At 31.1% G+C, this 15,979-nt stretch overlaps 5 protein-coding genes across 5 annotated transcripts; 3 read left to right on the top strand and 2 right to left on the bottom strand.

The window, feature by feature from the left end:
- Window positions 1–109: 109 nt before the first annotated feature.
- MONOS_12964 (ceramide synthetase) lies at window positions 110–2,557 on the bottom strand (the record flags this gene model as incomplete). The annotated part of the gene is made up of 5 exons (XM_067865630.1): window positions 110–1,653; window positions 1,792–1,918; window positions 1,978–2,159; window positions 2,211–2,360; window positions 2,462–2,557. The coding sequence occupies 5 exons, from the start codon at window positions 2,555–2,557 to the stop codon at window positions 196–198; spliced, it is 2,013 nt and encodes a 670-aa protein (XP_067728759.1). The 3' UTR covers window positions 110–195.
- A 452-nt stretch (window positions 2,558–3,009) lies between these two features.
- On the bottom strand, window positions 3,010–4,165 carry MONOS_12963 (putative dynein assembly factor 6, axonemal). Its single transcript, XM_067865629.1, has 5 exons — window positions 4,154–4,165; window positions 4,036–4,096; window positions 3,655–3,985; window positions 3,418–3,600; window positions 3,010–3,331 (listed from the first exon to the last, which is right to left on the bottom strand). Exons 3-5 carry the CDS (start codon window positions 3,948–3,950, stop codon window positions 3,160–3,162), a joined length of 651 nt encoding a protein of 216 aa, XP_067728758.1. The 5' UTR covers window positions 3,951–3,985; window positions 4,036–4,096; window positions 4,154–4,165; the 3' UTR covers window positions 3,010–3,159.
- A 48-nt stretch (window positions 4,166–4,213) lies between these two features.
- MONOS_12962 (putative 40S ribosomal protein S5-1) lies at window positions 4,214–5,151 on the top strand. The gene is made up of 4 exons (XM_067865628.1): window positions 4,214–4,260; window positions 4,335–4,496; window positions 4,580–4,817; window positions 4,880–5,151. The coding sequence occupies exons 1-4, from the start codon at window positions 4,232–4,234 to the stop codon at window positions 5,021–5,023; spliced, it is 573 nt and encodes a 190-aa protein (XP_067728757.1). The 5' UTR covers window positions 4,214–4,231; the 3' UTR covers window positions 5,024–5,151.
- A 99-nt stretch (window positions 5,152–5,250) lies between these two features.
- On the top strand, window positions 5,251–6,564 carry MONOS_12961 (putative FK506-binding protein). The gene is made up of 4 exons (XM_067865627.1): window positions 5,251–5,451; window positions 5,548–5,653; window positions 5,707–5,717; window positions 5,792–6,564. Exons 1-4 carry the CDS (start codon window positions 5,266–5,268, stop codon window positions 6,203–6,205), a joined length of 717 nt encoding a protein of 238 aa, XP_067728756.1. The 5' UTR covers window positions 5,251–5,265; the 3' UTR covers window positions 6,206–6,564.
- An 8,533-nt stretch (window positions 6,565–15,097) lies between these two features.
- On the top strand, window positions 15,098–15,742 carry MONOS_9100 (putative DDE superfamily endonuclease; the record flags this gene model as incomplete). Its single annotated transcript, XM_067879565.1, has 1 exon — window positions 15,098–15,742. One exon carries the CDS (start codon window positions 15,098–15,100, stop codon window positions 15,740–15,742), a length of 645 nt encoding a protein of 214 aa, XP_067728755.1.
- Window positions 15,743–15,979: the final 237 nt, after the last annotated feature.

Genomic DNA, 15,979 nt, shown 5'->3' with positions numbered 1-15,979 from the left:
ATGCAATCCCAATTAATAAAAGTTCCTCTTCTTTCTTTTCTTTGTCTTTATCTTATCTTTTCTTTTTCTCTTCTTTCCTTTCCTTTCCTTTTTCTCTTCTTTCCTTTCCTTTTCTTTTTTTTCTTTTCTTTTCTTTTCTTTCCTCTTCTTTTCTTTTCCTCTATTTATATTTTTTTAGGATAACTAATTTTTCCTTTATAATCTCTGAAACATTGAAGGTCTTGTTATGTACATCGAAGGTTGATACGAAGGCAAAGGAGGAGGAGAAGGAGAAGAGGAAGAGGAAGAGGAGGAAGAAGAAGGAGAAGGAGAAGGAGAAGAAGAAATAGAAGAAGACGATAATGATGAAGTGGAAGAATAAGAAGAAGAAAGAGAAGAAGAAGAAGAAGAAAGAGAAGAAGAAGAAGAAGAAAGAGAAGAAGAAGAAGAAATGGAAGAAGAAGAAATATTTGGTTTAGAATCTTTGTGTTGTGCAAATGTGAATAAAGGAGAAGAATCCAAAGAATTTGAATTCGGGTCAGAATTTGATGAAAGAGAAGAAGAAGAAGAAGAAGAAGAAGAAGAAGAAGAAGAAGAAGAAGAAGAATTAATTGAAGAAGAAGAAGAGGAGGAGGAGGAGGAAGAAGAAGAATTAGAAGAAGAACGAGATGAATGAGAATTATCAGCGTCATCTGCGTTTTTATGCTCTTCCGCCTGTTTTGCTGGATTTATTCTTCTTCTTCTCACATACTTCGAAAGAAGAGGAGAAGGAGAAGGAGAAGGAGACAGAAGAGGAGAAGAAGAAAGTTCTTCTTCTTCTTCTTCTTCTTCTTCTTCGTTGTCATCATCAAATTCATCATCATCATCGAATTCTTCTTCCTCTTCCACATCTTCATCTTCTTCATCTTCTTCTTCTCCGTTGTGTGAAGATTTTGATAAAGCAGAAGAAGAAGAAAAAGGAGAAGGAGAAGAAGAAGAGGTACTAACACCTGGATAGATGTTAAGCGCTATTTTGGATGAAAGACGAGAAGAAGAAGAAGAAGAATATGATGATGATGATAATGAGGAGGAGGAGGGGGAGGAGGAAGGAGAAGAAGGAGAAGAAGAGAAAGAAGAAAGAAGAGGAGAAGTTGAAAGCGCCGGACGAAATGAAGGAAGGAGAATGGAGGAAGAAGCAGCAGCACCAGAAGAAGAAGAAGAAATAGAAGAAGAAGAAGAAGAAGGCGATGTGATATCGAAGATAGAAGAAATGCCACCTTCTTTCCCATCGCCATGCCGTTTATTCGCCTCTTCGCTTTCATCCCCTTCATCTCCTTCATCTCCTTCCCCTTCCCCTTCCCCTTGCTCCCCCTTTCCCTTCTTCTTCTTCTTCTTCCTCAATGCTCTGATTCTCTTCCTCCTCTCCCTCTCCCTCCTCTCGTTCTCCTTCTCCTTCTTCCGCTTCCGCTTCGCCTTCTCCTTTCTCAGGGACAGCGTCAGCTTCATCAGAAGAACAATGAATTTCCTGAACCACCACACGTGGAGGCAGAGCAAGGCTAACAGAAAACTCACAGCTGTTATCCATGCAGAAGCAGATGCCTCCCCCACTGACACAACCATTCGGTAGCAGTCGAATAGCGTGGAGCGGATCACGAACAACGGGAAGTACAGCAGGCGCAGCAAAAGCCAGGTGATCTGGTTGGATTCGTTGTTGGGTTTTATTTTTGTTTATTTTATTTTTATTTTATTTTATTGATCAAAAAAATAAAGTTTTTTGTTTGTTTATAAATTAACGTGAAGAATTAAATGTTTGGAAAGAAATAAAGATCAAACCACAACAACCCAAAACGCGTAAACCGAACCGTGAATGAATGAAAAATAAAGCATGGCCTTTGCGACACAAACGAATATTTCACTAAAATTGTGAATAAAGCATATCACAATTCCAATTCGAGAGCATCTGTTTCCATTTAAAAAAAAATTATGATTTGTTATAATTTATATGCTAATAATAAATACCGCATTTTATAAGAAAAGCCAAGCAAGGCAAGGGTCATCGCGTGATGGAAATATGTTTCAAAAAGATCTCCAAGTCGCTTTGTTTGGAAAAGCGTATAGAATAGTGACGATACATAATAAAGACATTCCATGTAATACAAAGTTTTGCCAAGCTGAGTTACTTCAGTGGTTGCATAATTAGTCTGAAAAGCATTTTAAATTTAAAATTATGTAAAACGAATAAAAATTCATACCCAGCAAAGTTTAAGATGAAATATTAAATGATTTTCTGCTACATATACCCATTCCGCTATTGTAATTGAAACATAATAAAGTAAGCTAAAAGCCTCTTGAACAAATTTTCGTGTTTTTCTCCTTCGGAAGAAAGATCTTTTTAATAAAATCTTTAAAGACATACAAATAAAAGAAATATGCAGGGTTTTGTATGATAAAAATTGAAAACAATTTTTAAAAATATAATATCAAAAGCTAGTTGTACACAAACATTTGAGATGTATTCTTCAATAGCATATCGGAATATGGCGATTCCAAACCCAAGAACACAAAATACTGGAACTTGCTTCCAAGGGATGGCAGGCATGCATCAAAATGTTTTGTTGAAAACAAGACTGTCGCTAAATTGAATAATCAAAATTTGATCCTGTTGCTTTATTAAAAGTTTTTTGATTCAATTAGGAAAAATAAAAAAGTTATCACACATATTTTCAATGAAAATCTTTGTTATAAAAAAATATATAAAAAAATTGAACAATCATTTTTCGAACAATGGACAATAAAGAAAAGCTTGGAAATGAAATGAATTTAATTGTTATCAAATAATAAATATTTGAAAGCCGAATAATCTGCTTTGTAATATTGCAGCAATAAAACAAAAATTTCAAGCAATTATTCATATGTTGAAGATATTGAAGGTATTATGTAAAACGCACGTTTTTATAATTCTTTAATCATTATTTACTGTATTGTTTTGAAATAGGAAACAGTTAATGTTGAAAATCATTGTAATTCTTAAATCAAACATAAAACACAAAATTTCAATTTCTTTTCTCTTGATAGGGCTGTATCGAACAACAACAGCAGCAGTAACAACAACAACTAAAAAGAACGAAAATGAAAAAAAATATTTATTTTTTATATTCGCCTTCAACTTCTTTCATAAATATCCACATGAAAGCCAACTTTCTATATGACTTCATATTTCGCTTGTTGTAATTCCTCCTCTTCAGGTATTGATTCGTCGAAAGTGCGCTTAAGATCGATGGGTGCAGTGACCGTAAGAGTCTCCCGAGTCGGATCCCATTCTGCCACAGCTTGTTTATCGTGAACAAATTTTGGAAGAGGCAGAGTTAGTTTGCTTCACATTAACATTGGGAAAATTGAAGGAAAAATTGCAAAATAAAAAAAAAAATTTTTTTTCAAAGAATTTAATAAAAAGCAAACTATTTTTGACTTTTTAAAGTCAAAATTTTTGGTGCAAGATCAGAAACAATAGTCTTTGGTTCTTCTTCTGGAAGATAAACACGTATTGATATTGCGTCGCACGAAGCAATTGATGGAGTCTTTCCTTCCATTCCAAAAAACACTTCTTCAGCACCCACTTGTTGTTTGTATAAAATCTCAAATCTATCATTCATTAATAAAAAAATATTTTTCAAAAAGAAAGGAAATTTTTAATACTTTGCTTCTTCTCTGCCATCTGGTAGTTCAAAATAAACTTCATTTTCTATTTCTTCCTCAGTCCAAATAGCTTTTGGATCAGTAGGTTTTTCTGACTTCTTTGGCTTTCCATAAGGGCGAGAACCTTCTTCAGTCATTTTTTTAGATGAAGAAAATAACTCTGCAGGATTTTGTGGAATTGTAGATGGTGCTAACGCAGATGTGTTTGAGGCAGCATACATTGTTTCTCCAGAACTCTCTTGCTGCTGAATAAGAAGAGACATCAAATTTTCCATATCGCTTGGATTTACAGACATAATTTCTTACGATTTATAAATAAAACAATTGCAGACTAACATTGACATATGTGTGAAACATCAAATACAAAAATATGAAACACACGTGTAAGAAGAAGTAAAAGTGCTTTTATCAATCAAATAATAATTTTCTAAAATAAAAAACACTTTATAATAGCATTTTTTTGTTGAAAATTTTTTTCAAAATATTTAGAAATTCAAACAATAAAAAATTGGAAATAATTTTTAAAATTTAAATAAAGGTCTACGGTCAGTTCGGGAAAAACGGTGAAGATCAGAAAATGGAAGAAGTCAAGCTTTTCGGAAAGTGGTATGCGATTGGATAATTATAATCTTAGCTTTTTGCAATGAATGTTAATTTTTATCCGTATTAAATAAAAACAGGACTTTTGATGACGTGACAGTACAAGACCTCTCTTTAATGGATTACATCGCTGTCAAAACAGCTAAGGTGTATCTCCCACATACTGCCGGAACATATGCAAAACACCCATTCAAAAAGGCTAACTGCCCAATTGTTGAACGTCTTGTTAATTCTCTCATGATGTATTTAATATTTTTATTAATCATTGATTCAATACTCAATTGATCCATTTAATTCTTTTTGTGTTTCCATTTACCGTTCAAAGGCATGGACGTAACAATGGTAAGAAAATTATGGCCGTTCGCATTGTTAAGCACTGCTTTGAATACATCAATCTTATGACCGATAAGAATCCAATTCAGATCTTGGCGGATGCAATCCAAAACAGTGGCCCCCGTGAGAATTCCACTCGTATCGGATCAGGTGGTGTTGTTCGTCGTCAAGCTGTTGATGTTTCACCTCTTCGTCGCGTGAACGAAGCTCTTTATCTCCTCACATCAGGGGTATGAAAATTATTCAAATTATTTTAAAAACTCAAATAATAATTATTATTAATGAAAATTAGGCTCGTTCTGCATCATTCCGCAACACAAAGACAATGGCTGAATGTCTTGCTGATGAATTGATGAATGCTGCTAAAGGATCATCAAACTCTTTTGCAATCAAGAAGAAAGATGAAATTGAGCGTGTTGCAAAATCAAACAGATAAAACACTTCTTATATTCTAAAGGCAGATCTGGTTTCTTTGATCTCCTTTAAATCTTTTTTCCACATCGCAGCTCGAGATCGGAGGAAAGTTAAGACTGTCACTGTCCGCATTTCTTATATTTTTAAAAACGCAAATAGTTTTATTGAATGAATCATTTTTAAAAAAGTGTGAAGCATTTTGGTCTCATTGGCGAAAAAATTTTTATATTTTCACATTTGTAATGGGGCAGTTTGATCGAATCAATGGGTTTAATTGCCGTGAGTCTTTTGTTTCTCATTGGTATTTATGCTATTGACGATTTTGACGACGACGAAGATGATCTCGTTAAACAGGGACTTAAGCCTCCACCACCAAAGGAATTAAAAATCGAAACAATTGGAGGTGATACCGATTGTTACAGAAAAGTTGAGAAGCATCATGTCGTTCGTGTATGGTCATGTATTTGTTTTCAGTTAACTGAGCTATCTTTTTCTTCATATTGTTAAAATATCTTCAATCCTTTCCGGAAACATTTTTTATTTTAGGTTCATTATATTGGACGTCTTTACAACACAAATGAAGAATTTGATAATTCATATAAGCGAGATGAAACATTTGAATTTCTAGTTGGAGAACACCATGTTATCAAAGGTTTTATTTCTTTCAGCAAAATCATTTTCACAAATTATTTTTATATTTTTAAGGATGGGAAGAGGTTTATCCACAAATTCATTTTAACATTAACTTTAAATTTTATTTATATGATTAACATTGAACTCGTTTTTAAAGGGAGTATTGGGGATGTGTACGGGAGAAAAGAGGCATTTGATAATTCCACCTAAGCTTGGCTATGGAAGAAAAGGAGTCGTTGATATGATTCCACCAGATTCAACATTGGAATATGATATTGAGCTTGTGTCGTTTGATCCAAAGAAAAAGAGACCCCCACCGACAGCAAAAGAGCGTTTGGAACGAAAAAGAAAGCACGATAAGCTTGAAAAGATGCGTGCAAAGATGAAGGGAGAAGACATGGGTGATGGATCAACAGTCGTCAACTATTCCGGAGGAGGGCCAGGAGAAGAAGATGAAGAAGAAGAAGATCCAATCGAAAAAATGGAAAAGAAGAGATTGGAAAAATACAAAAGAATGAAAGTTAAACAAATGGTTGAAAAAAAGCGACCAAATGCGAAAATTGAATTATGAGAATGTTATATTCTAGTATTTGCTAACTGCTACATAAATCTTTCTTTGTTTAACTTCTATTGTTTTTTATCAATGAATTTTTTTATTTGCGTGTGGTTTCTGTTCTCACTTCTATCACTTTCACGAAAAACTGCCTTGCGTTGATTAAAATTATGAATATTTATTTGACATACATTCTTTGATTATCATCAAATTAATAATTCGTCTCAGTAACATTTCAAGAAAGATCGTTTTCAAAAAAAGAATTAACTGCAATCACATTTATTTCTATGTTCATCTATTTGTTCATTTTTTATTTTGATACATTCATATTAATTGATAAATATTTTGACAATTTGAAGAATTTGAATTTAAAAAAATTTTTTTCAGATATTTCAAATTGATTATTAAAATTGAAAAAACGAAGTATTATTCATTAACGGAGCTGTTTTTTCCAAAGAACAATAAAATCTGAAGGTTATCCAACACAAATTTTGAAACAAAAGCGCCATTCTCATAAAAGAAAATAACTATTTTCAAAAATCAATAAACATTTCATAAATTTTTATAAAAAAACGAGATTTAACAATAAAGTTTTAACATACATACATACATACATACATACACACACACACACACACACACACACACACACACACACACACACACACACACACACACACACACACACACACACACACACACTATAAAAAAAAAAAAGAAGAAGAAGAAGAAAAGAAAAAAAAAGAAAGAAAAGAAGAAGAATAAAGAATAAAAGAAAAAATAAAAGAATGAAGAAAAAAAGAAAAGATAAGAAAACTTTTTTTTGTTGATAATTGAATATTAAAAAATAAAAAAATTTTGTTGCCAACAAATGATTAATCACTAGATAAAATGTGAAATAAATCGGTTATTTCAAATTATTTGTGTTATTTCAAGTTTCAGCCACGAATTTTAAATTAACACAGTTATTTTGAAATAACCGATAAAATCTTAAATCTACTGGACGTTTTTAAAAACATTGAATTGAAATATTTGTAACATAAAATTGTTGATGCAATATTCTGAATTGTATTTTGTGCATTTTCAATGGAAAGATTTTTTTAAAATTCATTTTTTGAGTTTAATTAACATTAAGTTCAAATTGGATTTTAAATAATCAAAGCATTAACGTGGCATGAGTATTTGTGTTGGTGATTATTGTCTGTGAAAAATATCATCAGTTGGAAAAACTAAATCAACTATTTCAATCTGAATGCGGTTTTTTTGTGAATTCTCAAGATTTTCCAATTGATTTCTCACATTATTATAATATTTTTTTCATAAAATGAAATTTTGAAAAATAAATAAAGCTTTGACAAATTACACATTTCCATTAAAGAGAAATATAATTGTTTGTTTATTTTTTTTTGAACAATTATGGTCTCCAATTACAAAATAAAAATTTGCAATTCAGAAAGAAATGATAGGAGATATGAAGGTCAGACATGAAACTCATAAAAGTTACATCATGTCGTCTTCGAAAATTTGAGATTATGAGATGGCATGCAAATTTAAAAGAGTGAAACTTGTCAAAAGAAAGAGTGATTGTAAAGCGAGAAAAGGAAAAGAAAGCAAAAAATAATTCGAAGATTAGATGCGCGTAATTGTGTGAAAGTCAACATTCAAAGCAATTTAACAAAAGAGGACTTCTTCTGCAAGAAATTTTAGATTTGAACATCGAGATTCAAAAACAAGATAATTGAAGAATATAATGAGCAATGCACGTTTGAGTGCTCAGTTAGTTAACATTTGCTTACAGATTCGGTGGAAGAGACATGCGTTGAATGCGTTCCCACAAAATTCAAAATGAGGAATTTTCAATTTATTTTTTGCTCAGCACTGAGAGAAGGAAAAGGACTTTTATTTTATCCAGTTAAAGCAACAGCTCCAAATGATGGAATTTATTACTATTTTATGTTCTTCCATGGAAGCAAATGCCTGGTCAATGTTCAATATGACTGCGACATTATCTATTCAGATTATTGCAATATCTTTTTGAACTCATATAATCCGTTCTATAAATGTTGCATCACAAACGCGAATGAACAGAGATCGTGCTATTCATACAACTACTCGAATGCTGGTGCCTGGACATATTAACACACAGAAAAGAAGGATTGGCTGAAGTACAAGACGATTTATGTTTCAGCGAATGGAAATGATGCATTTCCGCTTTGTGGGGCAAATGAATCAAATCCGTGTCTGACAGTGAAGAAAGCATTTGAGATGTGTGAGGTGCAGATAAGCTTGTCAGTCACGCTGCTGGAAGGGGATCATGTTTGTGAGGCAACAACTATTAAGATTGAAGAAAAGAAGATTTCAGTCATTGGAACGGGAAAAGAGAAAAGTTCTATTGGAACAGAAAAGCTATCTTCATATTCCCCAACAACAATCGGACTGTTGTTCAGTTTGACGAATAGCTATTTGTGGACGACTTACTTGAAGATTGATTTCTGACTGAGCCTTGGAGCTTTTGTAGCTTTGTTGGAGGAGATTCAGCGATCGACAATGTATGACAAAATAGAAGGTAAATTCTTAGGATTTTTTAAATGTGTTTCATGGAGGTTGAAAGGAAAGGAGAAAGATGAAATGGAAGGAGCGAAAAGGAAAACGACAAAAAGGAAAACATTTGTAAAGATAGAAGAAGATGGATTAGAAAACGTTATCATAAGCTTTAATGAAATAATTGATTTTTTCCACAATGGAAATCATCATTTATCGTTAGATATTGCAGATTATTACGTAAATGCTTGAAAAAAATACAATGTGTTTAATTTTGTAACGCATAAATTTTCTTTTTCTGTTTCATTTCACAAAATTAGAAACAAGAAGTTATTTTGAAAATACATTAATTCACAAATTCGAAATGAAACAAAGCAATAATAAAAAAGAGAAAATGAAAAAAATGCAGTTCATTTCCTTATATAATCTCAAAGAATTTTGAAATATTCAACGGTGTTTCAAAAAATTATTTGCCATTAAGAAAATGTGACGCTCCAAATAAGCTTGCATTGAAATCTTCTTATTCTTCTTTGTTATCTATTCGAAAGCTATCCTTTTGCTTGCCTTTCTTCCTTTTTCGTTGAATTTACAATTTTCATTTTCTTTCAATCGCCTTGAAATCACAAAAAATACTCCAAAAAAATAATATATGGGTGATTATTTTTGAAATCAGATTTTTTCGAACAAACATTTCGGTTTGATTATTTTGTTTTGAAATTCTTTTTTTATTGAGCACATATAAGTAACAACTCAAATAAAAATCAATTCAATCCATTTTTCATATTTAGCGTTTTCCCTATAAATATTTAAATAACATTTTAATTTTGTAGAAAATAATTAGGTCAATGACAATACTCTTTCACAATAATCAACACTCCGAAAAAAGTTATGATTTCATAAATAATCACCCATATCATTTCGTCAACCTTGTTGATTTTTGGATCTCCACCACAAATTCATCAGTACCTTAACATCTTATCAAGCAACCAACTTTCACAAATCTGTCACCCGTTGCTACTTTCAATTAAAATGTGAATTGTTTGCAAATCTCCTCGCGACAGTCCTTTGATGTAACAAGCACTCCTTCAACATAGCCAATAAGTGCAGAACATTCTTCATTCAACAATTTGTGCCACAATAAGAAATAGTTAATTTCGATAATCCATCTACAAATAACCAGCACTTCTTTCACTTTTCCTTTTTCCTCTTCTTCTTTCTTCTTCAGATCCACACTCTTCGACAACTCTCCAGTTCTTTTGTCTCCTATTTTGCAAAATGCAGTTCATTCACAATAACGTTTTCAAATGAGAAACCTTTGCAAAACCTGTTCACCAAAAATATCAAAGCAGACTAATAGGCAAGTTGTTTAAGGTTGTGATGCTCCTGATGATATTGGATGATCTCTTTGATAGCATCCACATGCAATTCTAGTTCAACAACCTTATTAAAAAGATTAAAAATTCAACAGTATCAACAAAAAAAAGATGATAGGAAAAAAAGGAACGTTCATACACAATATCGAATATTGCTCATAGCCAGCAATACAATTTCCACTTCTTTTTGAGCTTCCTCGTTTTCATCTTTCTTCAACACAGCTTTCAGAAGATAGGGTACACAAACAGATATCAATTGTTACGAAGTAACAATGTTTAACAAAAAATAGCATTCGCAAAGATACGTTTGAAGCTTTTCGTTCTTTTCATCTTTTCTCTTCTGTTCATTAACAATCATCTTTTCAAATCTTTCGTTTAACGAAGAAAACAAAAAACCGAAGTTTATCATGTCTAATAGCGCGTTGCAAAATCCCATGTGCTTCATCACGAATAACGCATTTTCGACTGATATTTTCCTTTCTTTGATCAATTTTTAAATTTTGTTGAACAGCTCCTTTTGTGAAAGCTGATACAAATTCTTTTTCATTCTTTTCTTCAATCAAAGAATTCATTCCAAGGATTTTCTGTCTTTGTCCATCCTTTTAGAAATGTTTTTCATTCCGAAAACAGTTTTGCAAAAATTACAAGAAAAAATATTTTTCAATCAAGATTTTGTTTCAGCAATGATATCAAACCAGTGTATTATTTTGTGTGTTATCAACATCCTTGGTTAATGCACAAGATACGACCGGTCACAAAATAGTCATATGTCACAGCTATCATGATACCACATTGTGCACATAAGATTTTTTCTGCCTATTGTGTGCGGAAACTGCAAAATATGGTATTTTCAATTTTCGTGATATTCAAAAATCCTGTTCAATTTTAATGAAATGAATGAGTTTTTTTTAGGGTTTTTATTTGTTCGCTTTTTTTATCACAGTATTAATGTTAGGGTTTTATCCAAAATCAACTTGTTAGGATTTAATTCTGTTGCATAAATTGCTCAATTTTATTAAATATAAAAATTATTTATCATTGATAAAAAAATGCTCTATTCAAATTGGTGTCAAGTCAAATTGAATATGTTCAAAGCATATTTGAGTGCATTCCAGTCGAATTTAAATTATTAATCTGTTTATTTTGATTGTCGTTGAATATAATTGATGTAAAAAATATTTGATCAATACCAATTTACAGGGAAATAACAATTTGATTCATTTGAAAATAAAAGTTTCCGCACAAAAGAAAGACATAATCACTTTATGAAACAGTTAACAACAATATTACAATCATCCACACAGATTTTTATAAACTGTCGTATATTGTGCAATTACCACATCCTTGATTCAAGCAAGCGTTGCAGTTACAAAGCTTCACATAAAGAAATTTTTTCTGAATATGTGTTTCTTCATAATCAAAAAAATGAATTAAAAGGTGCAAACTCATTAAATATTGCAAATAAAATGCTCACACAGGTTTTAATTGCATTTTTGTTTTCAATCCATATGTGTCGAGAAACCTTGAAAATGATTTGATTATTCACATAAATGAATATTAATCAATGCAAATTTTTCAAAATAAGAAAAGTGTTTAAATAATATTGTGAAATGTTATTTGTTGGTTTAGCGTAAACCAATCGTTTTTGATTATTTCGTTGTTTCACTAAAATACAGAAAGTTCAAAATACCAAAAAAGAGAAACTCAACAGATTTAAGAAAAACTTATCTTTCAGATAGATGCTAATGTTCAATGAACATTTGTGTTTATTATGAAATTCATTATTATGCGAAAAAACTTCATTTTTCCACTTCCATGTGAAAAGATCAAACTTTTTTGGAAAACTTGCGAAAAATGTTTAATAAGGGAAATGCACAACACAATATTTAATGTTGATGCATTTTTAACTTCAACCTTCAAAACATTGTTTTTTGATAAATGCATGACTTTCAGGTCTCAATTGAAAAAAAATTGTTTTTCTTTAAAACACTGCCTTTTATTTAAAATTACTGGGGAATCTCGAAATAAACGGTTTCTTTAGAAATAAATTTTTATTTCACAATTTATCTACTGATTTTGAACTCCTTCCAATCTTTAACTCAAATCAATCATATTGCACAGCTATCGTCACAACTGGCAACATAAAAATTATGGAACCAATCATATAATAATCGAACAATTAATCCTTTGTTCAATCTTCGCTTGGAATCTATTGATATATTTTTCATAATTCGATTTGTAAAAATTCGATTTATTTTTTAATTGATGCTATTTTTCATCCAAAAAAGAACTCAGTTCATAATAATTCTTATAATTTTAATTATGAAAATTATAAAATAAAGTTTTAAACACACAACTTTGGATTTAAACACAATTGGGACAGTGTTGAAAGTAATCACTATTTGAAAAATAAACCCTTCATTTTGATTATCCGTGAGTTCTTTTTTTGAAGCAATGTTTTTTTAGTTCTTGTTTAAAAATTACTCAAAATTTTTTGAAAATGAACATTGAAAAGTGATAACTTTTTTTGAAGATATATTTGTCAAAAATTCCATTTTTTCTTGTGCTTTTGAACAATAATGACATTTACAGCAATTGCATGAATAGCTTATTTCCATTGATAATATATGCATTTGAAATTCACACAAAAAAGAAGTGTGGATTTCAATAGTAATAATTCTTTTGTTCGATATCATTCGAAATTGAGAAATAATATTGTATTTTTTTATTGTGAATAGGTGTTTTGACAATAAAACCTTGTTTTCTTTTTTTGTGTGATAATTGATTAAATAATGTAGTTATTACAAAAAAAGTGTTAAAAACTTTCATTTATTTGAATTAATGGGTGATTATTTAAAAAATCATAGCTTTTTCCGGATAGTTTGATTGATGGTTATCTTTTGTGAATGGCTAGAAATTTATTATTTTCCATAATTTTTATATTGCAATTGATACAAAAGAAAACGTTAAAGATGCATTTATGACAATATTTTTCAGATGGTGTTATTACTTTTCAATGTACATTAATAAAAATGCCAACAAAATTTCAAATCGAATATTTTAACAGAAATAATATGATTTCAAAAATAATCACCAAAATTTTTCAATCCGTTTTTAATTTGAAGAAAAAAACGAATTGTGAAACATGTATTTTTATTGGTGCAAAATTTCGAAAAGAAAATGGAAAACAGTAAATGTTCATTCTTAATCAATAATTTGTGCCTCATTATTGAATAATTTGATTGCTCATTGTTTAATAAAAATTCTCAAACACTGAAATCTGACTAAAATCAATTCAACATCTTAAGAAAATTTCCTTCTTTGTCTCGGATTCATATGAAAATTTCGTTACAACACCTTCACTTCATATTTATTCTGATTCTTTTAAACCACACTTTATGTGGACGTATGAATGGGGCTATTTGTGTGTTAGAACTTTTTTTGTTTGTAATTGCTCACTGCCGGATAGGAAAAATGGCTTTCTACATAATTATTTGCATTTTTGACTTATTTTGTTCAATTAGTTGATTTTTTCATTTAAATTACATTTTTTTAAATTAATTTTTATTTTCTATCTTTCTATCTATCTTAATATTTATTTATCTATTTATATTTTAATTTTTTTTCTTTATTGAGAAATTGAGGATTTTTGTTTTTAATTATAATTGCATTTAACAGCCAACCTAGCTTTTCTTTAAAAGGGTCTTCTTTTAATAAGCACTTTTATTTTTTATAAAAATTAATCTTACCCGCAAATGATATTTTTAAAAACATTTTTGGAGCAAAAACAAATGTGAAGTATTCTAATATTTGAATTTAAAAAGAAATCCAATTTCTCATGGGGGGAAGGGGGGGTTCAAGTCCTTCCATTGAGCTTTCATGAGAAATTGGACTGCGCAAAGGTTTGTATATATTTCTAATTCATTCAAAAATTTAAAAATTAAATCAAAATTCTTCAATGAGAATTAATAAATGAAAAAATATGTTAATGATCATTACACTTAATATATAAAGAAATTACTAGTGAAAAAGAAAGCTGAAGGGGAGAAGAAGCGGCTGAAGGAAGCAATGTCTACATCACATTACAGAAAATATGAAACAAGATTGGTAAGGATTGCACACATTGTGAATGAAAATATTGTCAGGCTGGTCGATGGAGTCAAATACGGTGGAATAAGCAAAAAATCTTTGGAGCACGCTGTTAAAGCTATAAAAAAATGGCAGGCTGATTGCAAAAGTTGGGCATCAACCAATTATAAGAGGCGAAAAAGAAAAGCAATTCTTTGAAAAAGTTACAATTGAATCTCGATCTGAGACAAGCCTCACATTGCGAAAAGCTCACAATCAGGTTTGCAATTGATATTTGAATTGCAAACCAGATTAATTTGAATTTCGATGGAAAATACAATTAACGATAGTGAAGAAGAAGGAGAAAATGAAGAAAAGAAGAAAAAGACCGTAACTCAAAAGACAGTAAATACCTGGGTGATTATTTTTGAAATCATATTTTTTCATACAAAAAAATCGGTGCAAAAATATTTCTTGAATATCAATTAAAAATAATTTGAAAAGTGAAAAGGCTTATTGAACACATTTTAATCTTCAATTCGGAAAAAACATTTGTTTCAAAATACAATTATCATGCTTTTTCTCTTTAGTATTAAAATTTTCTTTCAAAAAACCAACAGTCATTGAAAAGTCAACACCCCGGAAAAAGATATGATTTCAAAAATAATCACCCACCTTCAAACAGAGACATCCTGAATCAAAGTAATCGCTGCCAAAGCAAGTTGATATTAACAGACTTGCAGCATCTTGTCAGAAAGTCCTAAAGCCGTGGTATACGGAATTACAAGTATTACACAATGAAAATAAATATCCAGAGGAATTAATCTTCAATATAGATGAATCTTCGCTTCGAATTCCAACTTCTTCATATTGTGTTGTTGTTTATCCCGCAGATGAGAAAGCAGGGTTCAAAAAGACTGCAGAACGGATGCCGAATGCAACTCTCGTTGCTGGAATCGCTGCTGATGGCTTCTCGCTTCCGTCTGTCGTGCTGTGGCCGAGCGCAACTCTTCCGAAAGAACTTACAACACTGTTGACGCCGTCGCTTGACATTTGGCTAAACACAAACGGTTGGATGGACAATACAGCATTCAAAAAATACGCCTTAACAGTCCTGCTGCCAGCTATCGTTGACAGAAGAAAACGCTTCTTGAAGGAATTTCATCGTTGCCTTCTTCTCCTTGACTCGCACTCATCACATGCTGATCCAACGAAATGGAGACAGTTCAAAGAAACCGAAATAGACGTCGTCACCTTCGTTCCACATACTTCACAAATATCGCAACCGCTGGACAGAGGCGTATTTGCAGTATTGAAGTCGGAGCTTTCAAACAATTACAGCTCCCCATCATCCACCTCCTCATCTTCAAAAAGAACAGCTGTTGCAGATGTGTTGCCACAAGCCCTTCACACAGCATTCACACCATCTGTGATCAAAAAAGCCTTCGTTAACAGCGGAGTCCTCAGCAATGGATCTGGATCTGTGCTAATGAAACTTCCTCAGTCTTCTCAATACTTCATTCCTTCTCATTCACAATATTTCGACCTTTTCGGAAAAGAAATCACAAAATAAAAGCTTCTTGATGAATGGGATGAATATAATGAAAAACACAAGATGGAAATTAAAGAAAAAGAAAAGGAAATTGAAGTAAATGTTGAAAATGAAAAAGAAATTGAAGAAGAAGAATTGCCCTTGGAGAAAAAAATAAAAGGTTCATTCAGAAAAATAATGAATGATAACGATGAAACAAGTGATAAATCTGACCACTTTACCATGAAAATGGAAAAATAAGAGCAAAAAGAGTAATTG

Source organism: Monocercomonoides exilis (assembly GCF_001643675.1).
Source record: "Monocercomonoides exilis strain PA203 chromosome Unknown scaffold18-1597598, whole genome shotgun sequence".
Lineage (NCBI taxonomy): Eukaryota > Preaxostyla > Oxymonadida > Polymastigidae > Monocercomonoides > Monocercomonoides exilis.
This window is presented reverse-complemented; position numbering and strand designations above follow the sequence as displayed.

Excerpts from the sequence above, each read along its gene's own strand:
- MONOS_12962 (XM_067865628.1), top strand. The coding sequence starts at position 4,232 with ATGGAAGAAGTCAAGCTTTTCGGAAAGTG. Across the intron at positions 4,261-4,334 it reads GTCAAGCTTTTCGGAAAGTG|GACTTTTGATGACGTGACAG; the intron begins GTATGCGATTGG and ends AAATAAAAACAG. Across the intron at positions 4,497-4,579 it reads CTTGTTAATTCTCTCATGAT|GCATGGACGTAACAATGGTA; the intron begins GTATTTAATATT and ends TACCGTTCAAAG.
- MONOS_12963 (XM_067865629.1), bottom strand. The coding sequence starts at position 3,950 with ATGTCTGTAAATCCAAGCGATATGGAAAATTTGATGTCTCTTCTTATT. Across the intron at positions 3,601-3,654 it reads GATGGCAGAGAAGAAGCAAA|ATTTGAGATTTTATACAAAC; the intron begins GTATTAAAAATT and ends AATGAATGATAG. Across the intron at positions 3,332-3,417 it reads ACTTTAAAAAGTCAAAAATA|CAAACTAACTCTGCCTCTTC; the intron begins GTTTGCTTTTTA and ends GTTAATGTGAAG.
- MONOS_12961 (XM_067865627.1), top strand. The coding sequence starts at position 5,266 with ATGGGTTTAATTGCCGTGAGTCTTTTGTTTCTCATTGGTATTTATGCT. Across the intron at positions 5,452-5,547 it reads AGAAGCATCATGTCGTTCGT|GTTCATTATATTGGACGTCT; the intron begins GTATGGTCATGT and ends TTTTTATTTTAG.